At 41.6% G+C, this 12,102-nt stretch overlaps 1 protein-coding gene across 1 annotated transcript; it reads left to right on the top strand.

The window, feature by feature from the left end:
* Positions 1-10,747, top strand: sav (scaffold protein salvador). Its single transcript, XM_080271640.1, has 3 exons — positions 1-98; positions 3,764-5,093; positions 10,566-10,747. The coding sequence occupies exons 2-3, from the start codon at positions 3,826-3,828 to the stop codon at positions 10,585-10,587; spliced, it is 1,290 nt and encodes a 429-aa protein (XP_080127766.1). The 5' UTR covers positions 1-98; positions 3,764-3,825; the 3' UTR covers positions 10,588-10,747.
* The last annotated feature ends 1,355 nt before the right edge of the window (positions 10,748-12,102 follow it).

Genomic DNA, 12,102 nt, shown 5'->3' on the forward strand with positions numbered 1-12,102 from the left:
ATCAGCACTTTTGAAGACCCATGTGAAGAAGTGCACAGTATCTGCATCACAGTACAGCAGAGCCTGGCTCAAGTTATGATCTGACACCTTTTTGCAAGGTGAATACAGCACAGTAATTGACAGTTGATGTGTCAAGATTTTTTTACATTGGCATGATGCTTTTGTTTATTTGTTAGTTGCATGCAGTGGCTCTTTTGTTGAAGTCATATGACAGTAGACAGTGTAAGCACAGAAAAAAACATAAGTCAAGAAACTTCAGTGTGGCAAAAACAGTTTTTGGATAAAGTTTCACAAAAGTTCAACCCATGACTTTAACCAGAAAAGTTACTTTTTAATTATATCAAAAGATGTGGTATTTTACAATCCTTCCCATGTTGCCATAGAATATTTATACTGGGTATGTTCAGTATTTTTTAGTAGGCCTTTTAAGCAGCTAAAAAAGGTGGATATCACTACAATATGGCAGTGATTTTTCCTGTTTATCTGAAATATATATCTGTATTGTACATACCAGTGATCCCTCAAGTATCTGGACGTTCATTATCCGAACGTGTTCAGTATCCGGACGCTGGGCCTTGGCTCTATTAACTCATTGACTGCAGCAGTATCATATATGATATCTGAGTCTTAATGGCTCTGACTGTGGCTGTATCATATATGATTTCCTGCTTTCAAAAATTTCGCCATCAGATATGGCACGAAATAAATCAGCTAATACCCCATGGCACTCTCAGCTCAGTTACCTACAAAATGCCGAAAGTAATGGTACGAAATCTTCTCCATGTCACTGCTAGCAGTAGCCCAAGCAAATATTGGATGAATTCTCTGGATGAATGTAGTGGTGATAGTGATACGTTGTTAGATGATGACGGTGATGGTTCAGATGCTGATTGACACCTTATCTGATCGCAAGATTGACACTGACGACACAGTGCAACCATAACACATCGTTCGCTTGGCACCACTGCATGGGAATATTTATTACTTCACAGACCTGTTTCAGAGGTAATTTTTGTGTTTGCTATATTTTGTTGTATACCATTGAGCTCGGGATTTTTTTTCTCCATCTTTTGACAATATACTCAAACCTCGATTTAAGGTCCTTAATGGGGAATCAACTTGTCCCTTACTTGAAAATGTCCATTGTATTACCACATATAACGACAGTCTTCTTATGAAATGCAATGATTGTTTCACTTATCTTTATATGATTATGAATATTATTTACGTGTGCTGTATAAAAAAACATATTGATGTGTATAACCTAGACATAACGCATCATTACAGAACAATAATGTCCGTTTGTCAGGTAGAATATGGAGTCCCTTAAATCTGAATTCCCTTAAATTGAGGTTTGAGTGTTTCCCCCCCCCCTAAATATTTGAAAACCGCCACACACAAGATGTACATGTAAACAAACACTGATGCAGTGAATGGGTTAAACCATTATCTGAATTTGCTTGCTATTATATGGACGCAAAAGTGCCTGAGAACTTCGGCCGGCCAGGCGACGTGTCCAAACATTTGTTATCGTGGCCACTGGGCTCGAGCCGTGAGGGGAAGTAGTCTGTAACCCACAACCAGAGCTACAATGTCCGTCTGATCCTGTACTGAATGGTCAAAATTGTGTGCCCGTCCTGTCACTCACAACGAACCTCCAGCACCTGAGAAATAGGGCTGTAACCCGTACATGGTGTCAAAACGTCCATGTGCATTCCCCACTGAATGTCTAATATCGCGCGGCCATGGGGGCTAAGTCTTTCTCAACCTCAACCTCCATCAAACACAGACCACAAGCCACAAATACATGTTCGGCGACAGCGGCCGTCCGCCTCTCTATCGAAGGTCGAAAGTCCCCCAGTCTTGATGCGTTGTGTTTCTGTGTGGCCACTCAACGTCTAACGGATGCAAACCACGAGTAACTGTACGGCAAAAGCGCCCATCTGCCTGTTGACAGAAGGGGGAGAATCCTGCCCACAGCCTCGCCTTCCCCCCCCCCCATCCTTCATACCCTCCAGGCTTCCCCCTCACTCCCTGATTCCCAACCCTCCTCTGTGGTGATAACACTGACTTGTGAGTTTTCAGAGTTTTTTTGCAATTTATTTGACTACTATTGGTCGTATCTAAATTCCAGTCCATGAGAAAGCCCATGTAATTCTGCATCTAGACATATGCTTAACTCTAGGAAGATGCTGGCAAAATTTTGAATTAGGATGGTGGGAAGTTACATGAAGGTAAGTTTTACTCCCAGCACTCTATTCCAGCATGAATTTCATACGGTACGCTTACTTGTCAGTTTTATGTGTTTTTATTAGCATATAACATAAACACCAGCGAAGATGATGGTATACAATTTATACCAATACTATGTACAGTAACTAATTTACGGTGGCATACTCAAAGTCAAATGGCCACTCCTTACGGGATTATCGTGTCTGGCAATAGATAGATATTTGGCCGTGGAATTTTTTTTGAGCCCCTCTTCTGTCTGAATGTGGCTGCTTTTGTTAAAAATCTTCCAGTTGTTTAGGAGTTCAGTGATAGACAGACATACAGATAACTGGCAGACAGTGACATTATGGTTGTGCATAACCAAGCCGATTTGACATCCTCATTGTCATCTTTGCTGGATGATTAATTCATTCTTGTATGCTACAAGTACTGGACAGAACTCCATTTTGTTTGATGGGAAGCTTCCCAAATCTGTTTCATTATATATTCTGTATTTTGTGGTAGGTGGGGGCACTCACCATCCACTCACTCATTGTAGTGCTACTCTCGGGTGTCTGCCCTGTCCTCTCCTTCATCCTTTTTTCCTTCCATCTTCTGTCTTTCTTTCCTTCATTCTTTCCTTGTCTTTCTGCCTGCGGGTGACTTTACACTCCCTCTTCTGTCTTTCATTCCTTCATTCTTTCCTCTTCCTTCTGCCTGTGGATGACTCTGCACTTAGTGACAAGCCAAATGGTTTCCTGTACACCAGGAGGGGGAGACGGTGGCTCAATTGGTAGAGAGTTGGTCTGCAGTCCTAATGGACCCGGGTTCAAATCCCGCTGGGGCAGGGAACAGTATAAGGATTTGAATTTCGTAAATATCAGACTTTACTGATCTACCAGAAGACCCGTCGACATGTCGTAAAAATACCCCCGCTAATACCAATACGCCAGTCCTGTATGAGACAGCCCTAGCATGTATTCATTATGGACGGTGGGTGTTAGCGCTGAAGTGGTGACATGCTGAGGTGTGCGGTACATAAGAGGACTATTGGTCCCTGAAAGCAGGCTGTGAAGCCTATGCCCAGAGTCAGTCACATTTAATTTAAAAAAAAAAAAAAAAAAAAAAAAAAAAAAAAAAAAAAAATTCTATGCTGGGTGGTAACCATATAACCAAATTTTGGCGCCTGGTGGTTTAGTGGGTAATTATTGTGCTCCAGTCGGATTGAGCCAGTGAAGGTTTATATCCAAGGGGTGGTTGGGGTTTATTGCTCACGTAATGCCACTCAGGGATGAGTGAGGCTGGTCACTCTCATCTTAAATGTCAGGACCAACTGCCTAGCCCTGGGCTCCTACGCTCCTCATGGGGCAACGTAGGATTGGATAATGGATGGATGGATTAACAGTATTCCTTGATAAGATTTTAAAATTTTTGTACAGGTAGGTACTTTTAAGAGCAGATCTTAACTATATTGTAATTAATATATGAATGGTATTCTGTGAAGAGGTTGATGTGATGTATAAGTGTAGCTAATATAGTGGCTTTCTTCTAGTGTGGGTGAGGCCTTAGGGGGGAGCTGAGGTGCCATTGTCCAGCGGCCGCCTCACCTGCACTATGTTAAACTCACGCAAGAAGGATGTCTCAGCCAGCTGTGACAGTCTTGCTGGAAAGTATATAAAGAAGGAGTCCCCACCAGAAGTGCCAATCATTAATGTGTGGCCTAAGGCAAGCCAGGGTGACATGAGAAAGCGGAGGAGCACCGTGGCACCACCTTATGTCAGCAGTAGCACTCCACCTTCCCATCAGCCCTCTCCAGTACTGCAGAAATATTCCACAAATAGAACCCATGCAGGCACTGAGGGCAAGTACACACCCAATGTTGGAGAGGTTGTGCAACGCATGGGAGGCCTTTACCTGGGAAGCAGAGGCAGCCTGGATGGAATGTTAAAGCAACAGGCACCTCCATCCCCAGCCCTCTTCAACCACACCTACATCAACCACTACACTGGCTCCCAGCACAGCCTGGATCAGATTCTCTATGGCCCAAGTCACATCAGGTCACCCTTGGACCAGACAACACAAGGGGCACCTAACTTCTCCTTCGTAGTGCACTCTGGTCAGAAGCAGCTGTCTCAGTCAAGTACACATATGGGTAGTGGTTCACCTCAGCCTCCATCACCAAGACTAGAGCAGGAACTTCCTCTTCCTCCTGGCTGGTCTGTTGACTATACTTTAAGAGGTCGAAAGTATTACATTGATCACAATACCAAGACCACACATTGGTCCCACCCCTTGGAGAAAGAAGGATTGCCGGCTGGATGGGAGAGGATAGAGTCTTTGGAGCATGGGGTGTACTATGTCAATCACATCACTCGTCAGGCTCAGTATGAACATCCATGTGCCCAGCAGTACCTTCCAAGAATTCCTGAGAATACTGCATTGGGCCCTCATCGAGCCCTACCCATCCCACACCACACTGACTTCCGGCAGCCATTGTCTCTAATGCCAGCCTCACCCTACCTGCATGAAGAGATCCCATACTGGCTGCGTGTTTACTCCCAGGCATCTCCTGACCACGACCACAAACTGCGATGGGAACTCTTTCGTCTACCCGAACTCGACTGCTTCCAGGCTATGCTCAACAGGCTATTCAAGCATGAGCTGCATGGCATCGTTATGAGCTACGAGATGTATCGGATTGCTCTGACCAGAGAGATTGAGCGTCGCATGCAGCAGATGAACATAACGACCAGGGCAGCTAGCAGCAGTGGAGTAACCATCACAGAGATCACTGATGACACCCCTCATGCTGGCAACTTGACAACACCTGAACATTTTAAACAGCAGATTCTTAATGCTGACAACTTGTTTGAATCCAAAGTGTAATATATGTTACACATCTTGTCTATCCACTCTGTGGCTCTTGAATGACTGACTTTACAAATTTTTCATATATTATATAAGGCTTTTTATGACAGCTTGTCAGTGGGGAAAATATTTAGTGTTATGTTATAGTCTCTGCCTGTGATTTTTAGATATAATTTTATTGTTTGGCTGTGCATAGCAAAGTATTAGTTTTTTTGGTGTTGCACCTTATTCTGTTTGTTACCAAAGACAGCAAGCATCCTTGATTTTAAAGAGAGAGCTTCTCACTGCTTCTTGTGGTAGTGTTCACGTGAGTGTCGGCTGCACCGTGTCCTGTCTAGGGTGAGTCCTGTGTGTTCCTTCCTTTCTGCCTCATCTTTGCATTATTTTGCACTGAAGATTATGGGATTGCATAGTGATCTGTTGACCTTGATTATATTGTAATTCTCTTTAGGCATATTTTACAAATGTCTAAGTGTAATTTTTGGTTTCAGTTCTACTGTGCTATCTCATTTATCATCTGATAACCTTCCTTTTCTTTTGCAAATATCTTGCAGTTTTAGTGTTTGTTGTTTCTGTTCTTGTCCTGGGTGAATTAATTTGGCTTACCAAATTATCCTTCTTTCTCTTCTCTTCTCTTCAAACTTTTGCATGATTTAAAAGCATGCTTCATAGCCGGGTTTTTGTTTTTGTATGTGTGTGTGTTTTGTTTGAGAGTAAGGTTTTGTGTTATCAGAATTGTTTTAGCAGTTGTTGAATATTAACCCTCTGCCATGTTGCCTAGACAGTTTCAGATTACCATACTTTCCAATTGTGTTGGCAACTTTTGATACCCCAAATACTGCGAATTGGTGGGGGACAGGGCTACATGGAGGTGATTGGTTTGTGGCCACCCCTTACGGGAGTAAGGCATGTGGCAGTAGACTGATAGATAGAAATACTGTTGCAGTATGTTCTCCCCATGTCACATAGCCAGCAATGATGTCATTATTATTGTCATTGTAACTCCATTTCCCTCTAAGAAAATTAGGTGGGCAAGATTCAAAAACTGAACAAAGCCAAAAGCAAGAGATCTAACAATAGATTATCTTGTGAAATGGACCACACAATATTTTTTTGTTTTCACTGATCATGAAAGTCTTTGAAATCCTGGCTTCACCTCACAGGCAAAAACCATCCATGGATTTTTTTTTTTTTTTTTTTTTTGGGGGGGGGGGGGGGGGGGAATTTACAAAAGTTTATGGGATGGAATAATTCTCTTGACTATCAGGTTTAAAAGAAAGTCCAACCCTTATTATGTGAAACCCCACACTACTTCCTTCATGTACAGTATTTCTGTCTTTTGTTGTTTTTTCATCCTTAATGTACATACCTCACTTTTTAACACATTTGCCATATCCATGCCTTCCACCTTCAGACATTCAGACATACTTTGAGGTCCTGAGTTCAAGTCCAGATGAGTTTAGGACAACAGTACAGTATTAACAACAACCATCATATGTATATCCATTGTCACTATGTGACAAAACCATCCACCACCACCACATCATAGTCTTTCTCTCTGTATGCCCATACCATCTAGGCAAACTCTTCTACACTTTGATCAACAGACATGCAAACTCTGTATCTTTCACAAATCTGTGAGAGTAAATCTTATCCTAGCCAGTTGCATGCATTCATGCCCCCTCCCCCCTACACACACAAATTCCATATTAGTCCATACTCTACTGTCTGTCCTTGATTGTATGAAGCTGCCATAGCAAAGCCTCACACCTTTACGTTGATATTGGCACACCTCTGTGCAGTGCACTTGCAGTATTCAGTGGTGATAATGTATGAGCAGCAATTGTTGGTGCTAAAGTTTATCAGGTTTACTCCTATATGCCTAGTGGTAAATGGTGGTGACCATCATCCACTCACTTGATGTAATGTTGCCTGCTTATTCCTTCAGTCTTATCAATCTGTTTCTGAGTCTGCTCTCCCCTCATCCTACTTCTCCCTTTCCATTCTGTCAATTTTATTACTTTTTCACATCAGGTGGCTCTATACCGAGTGAGAAGTCTAATGGTTTCCTGTAACCCAGGAAAGCATTTACAACATTGGGTGGTAACTACATAACCACATCGTGGGGTGAAGTGGAGCATACTATGATGCACCTGCTAACTGCGTGAAGAGATGCAAATGTGGCATCCATCCAGGAACCAAACCTCCACACTTGCCTGTGCCTTGCTGTGGTGAGGTGATCAGTTGCAGGAGTACATTGTTTACAGCATGGGAAGGCCTTGCAGGGGCCATTACGTGCCTGTTGTTAATGGGTCTGCTTAGCCAGACAGACTGGGGTTGATCAACAACAACTATGTGCCACAAGTTATTAAACATGAACTGCAAGTATAAACATGTTTCGTCGTTGGTAGTGAATTCTTTGCAGATATGTTACTGAACTTTCAGTTTGTTGATTGTGCTGGGCATCAGGCATGCACGTGGTAGTACATGATTTGGGTAGCTTCGCGTTTCTACTTTTATTGCTTCATAGAATATTCAGTCTAAAAAATACAGTCAGCCTTCTTGTAATGGATTGTGCCTTGGATTATATTATGATTTGGTAAAGAATTAGATTGTACTGTACGTCTCTCCCCTAGTTTTGTATTTTAATAAGTTCCTGTTATTAATGTATTTTTAATGTTAAAGCTTATTTATATTACTAGACGCTTCACTGTTTATGCATTTGAGTTGCAAGTTAAGCTTATTTTCATCAAAAGATATTAGCACATATTTAGAACTGCATTTTAAGCTGCAGCAAGAGTGTATCCTTCAGTTACAACTCCTCAACTTTGAGAATAACTTACTGACCGAACAAAAGTATATCCTGAATATTGGTAGCATGAATAGATTACCCCACATGCATAGTGGGAATGGCATGATAAATTAAAACACATTATTGTTTGGTGCTGAAGAAGGATGTCCTCACATAGTGGTACCTGTATAATTGGACAGCTCCACTGACTGCATATACTAATGTCCCACAACTCCCTGTCCTCCAAAAGGAGGATGGTGGACAGCATAAATGGACAATTTCAGCTTGTAGTCCACAGGGTTCACATATAGATGGACCTGAGGTAACAACAACAAATACTACTGCATTATTGTCTGAAAGACATCCATGTCTGTGGTGTGAAGCCAAGAATTTTGATTGGTTCATTTGTGAGTGGATGTGTGACCCATTACATGGGAAAGTTTGATGGTAGTTCTCTTACTTTGTCATTTCCATTTACTATTTGTGGATCTTACCTACCCAGTTCATAGAAAATATTAAGATGATGATGATTATGGTCAGTAGCAGTGAAAGGGTTAATTGAGCTACTTTTTAGCGACTGAGCTATTAGGATTCCTCAGCTGAACAAAATTTTGTAGGGCTGAATATTGTGCATAAGTGATTTCACACTAGTAAAAGAGTAAATCCATCCATCCATCCATCATCCAATCCTGTGTTGTCCCATGAAGAGCGGAGGAGCCCGGTGTTAGGCAAGTTGGTCCTGACATTTAAGATGAGAGTGACCAGTCTCACTCATCTCTGATTGACAGTATGTGACCAGTAAACCCTAACCACCCCTTGCATATAAACCTTCACCGGCTCAATCCGATTGGAGCACAATAATTACCCACTAAATCACCAGGCGCCATAATTTGGTTATATGGTTACCTCCCAGCAGAGTAAATGGTTTCCTGGTGTACAAGAAACCATTTGGCTTGTCACTTAGTGTAGAGTCACCCATAGGCTTAAGGAAAGGGAAAGAATGAAAGAAAGAAGAGAGATTGTAAAGTCACCTGTACGCAGAAGGAAAGGGAATGAATGAAAGAAAGAAAGACAGAAGAGAGACTGTAAAGTCATCCGTAGGCAGAAGTATGTGGAAAGAATGAAGGAAAGAACAACAGAGGAGGAAGGAAGGATGAGAGGAAAGGGATAATAGTAATAAAGCATATGATACTACACTCAAAAGAGCATCATCACATCTCTTTACAAGCTATATGTTGAAATGGAAATTCATGCACTATTATTTATTCAGAATGAATAACTGAATTATTAATAACTTAGGTAGGGTGTTACTTGCCTTATCACACACAGTCCAGACAGAAGATTTATTGGGTGAATTCACAATTCCGACATAAGAGTCTTTGGGTAAACTTACCTTTTTTTGTGTGTGTCTGTGTTCAGTAAAATCAAAGTTTCAGTTGAATGAAGGTTGTTATGCAATGCAGTGGTAATGATTGATCATGAATGTGGTGGAAAGCCCTTTTAATGAATTGAAAATTATGCCTGTCATATACTGGAGTAAGTGGTAGGTGGGGGTGTTCAACATCCACTCACTCGATGTAGTACTGCACTCGGGTGTCTGTCCTTTCCTCTCCATCCATTTTTCCTTCCATCCTCTTCTGTCTTTCTTTCCTTCATTCTTTCCTCATCCTTCTGCCTACGGGTGACTTTACACTCCCTCTCCTGTCTTTCTTTCCATCATTCTTTCCTCATCCTTCTGCCTACAGGTGACTTTACACCCCCTCTCCTGTCTTTCTTTCCTTCGTTCTTTCCTCTTTCTTCTGCTTATGGGTGACTTTACACTGAGTGACAAGCCAAATGATTTCCTGTACACCAGGAAACCATTTACTATGCTGGGTGGTAACCATATAACCAAATTTTGGCGACTGATGGGTTAGTGGGTTATTACGGCACTCCAGTTGGACTGAGCCAGTGGAGGTTTATATCCAAGGGGTGGTTGAGGTTTATTGCTCACATAATGCCACTCAGGGATGAGTGAGGCTGGTCCCTCTCATCTCAAATGTCAGGACCAACTTACCTAGCCCCGGGCTCCTACGCTTCTCATGGGGAAACGTAGGATTGGATGAATGGATGAATATGCTGTACTGGAGTGTCAAGAGTTGTCAAATCTGTCAAGATGGTGTTTGTTATCATAATAAAATTTGATTACATTATATTTTAATTTGATAGAAAGCATTAGGAGAAATACACTGAGGTGGTTTGGCCATGTGGAGAGGATGGAGAGCGAGAGAGTAACAAGGAGGGTGTATGTGAGTGAGGTAGAGGGGGGGGAGGGAGGGGGGAGATTGAGGATGAAATTGAGAGATGGAGTGGAGGGGTATATGAGAGACAGGGTTGTGAGCTGGGGGGGAGGGCAGGGAAATGGCAGGGGACAGGGCGACGTGGAGACAATGTTTGTGGCCGTTCCTTACGGGATGAAGGCGTCTGGCCATTGATGGATAGATAAATAGATAGATATTTTTAATCTAAATTGGCATGTATTTTATATAGGGAGTAAGTTATGTTGTTAAATAATATAGCATGCTGCTGTGCAACGTAATTAGCTATCTTGTGATATATGAATGCTCTTCTGCACTGTCAAGTTGAGGTACTGAGGCTTAATAAGAGTGAGAGTTACTAAGAAAAAAGTCTAAAACATTTTTTAATTTCTTTGCAGGAAGAGGGTGTATCATTTGTAGAAGGAACCACATACACTACCAAGCCACAGAATCCCAATAACTACTGTGTTGTTTAAAGCCTTTCCAAGACTACTCAAAGCTTCAAGATTCTCCTTGCAACTTTTAATTTACGTTTTAGTCTACTTCCTAGCCAAGAGCCAACACCACTGTGACATATAGGAGTGTAAAGAAAAAACATGAGTTCCAGAGGAGCAAGTGAGGCCTTAGGCATCATAAGTGTATTCAGGGGATTACTGGAGGGATGGGACAAGCACTGTGGAACTCTGAAAGCTCTGTCTGACCAGATCATGGCAATGGACAGGTGAGTTTGGGGGTTGTGCTCTTGTCTGTTGAGGAGGTTCCGCAACCCCTCTTCGAAAGGGATTGATTTTGCTTGTTCCTTACTGTTTTCTGTACAGTAAGACCTCACTATAACAGACTAATTGGGTCCCAAACCATTCCAAAAAATTTGAAATTCCGATAAAAGCAACATCCAGACTTCCCCCTGCTAATCCAGACTTTTTCCAATATATCAGACATAAGTCCAGATTGCATGGATGGTTTTTAAACTGTTTTGACTACCATTGCAGTACTGTACTGTGTTATAACTTCATTACATTAATCAAATGGTATAATATATATAATAATACTGTACTGTTCACTGATAAACATATCTTTTATTTACCTTACTGTAGTGAACATAGGTGAAGTGGTCAGGCAGTCCGGACAGCTTCTGGCTTTCTCGGACTTTTTCTGATATATAGGAATTTAGTCCGGTAGCTCCTCGAGTCCGATAAAAGAGAATTCTGGTCTATTGAAGTCTGTTATATCAAGGTTTTACTGTATTATTAAAGTCATTCAAATATTGCAATACTCGGCATAAATAATATCCATCCATCCGTCCATCATCCAATCCTACATTGCCCCATGAGGAGCGTAGGAGCGCTCGGCTAGGCAGTTGGTCCAGACATTTAAGATGAGAGTGAACCATAAATAATATACAGAAGGATATTGACAGTCATATCCAAAATATGGGTTTTGGTTTTTATTTATTAAGGTAAATTTGGGGTTCATGTTAGTTTTTCACGAATAATGTTGTAGGTATTAACAAAGTTGGTAAATTCCTTACCATTCTTGGAAACTGTCTGTTATCCAGCAACACGTAAAGTCATATGGAGCCCATAGAATATGGGTGATATATATATATATATATATATATATATATATATATATATATAAGGCTCCTACGCTCCTAATGGGGCAATGTAGGATTGGATGATGGATGGATGAATATATATATATATATATATATATATATATACACACACACACACACACACATACTGTACAGAACATATATCATCATCATCCAATCCTATGTTGCCCCACGAGGAGCGTAGGGGCCAAGCAAATTGGCGTTGACATTTAAGATGAGAGTGACCTGCCTCACTCATCCCTGAGTGGCATTATGTGAGCAGTAAACCCCAACCATTCCTTGGATATAAACCTTCACCGGGTGAATCTGATTGGAGCACC

This window comes from Coenobita brevimanus, chromosome 47 (genome assembly GCF_032717465.1).
Source record: "Coenobita brevimanus isolate Jiangsu-jjx chromosome 47, ASM3271746v2, whole genome shotgun sequence".
In the NCBI taxonomy this organism is placed as follows: Eukaryota; Metazoa; Arthropoda; class Malacostraca; order Decapoda; family Coenobitidae; genus Coenobita; species Coenobita brevimanus.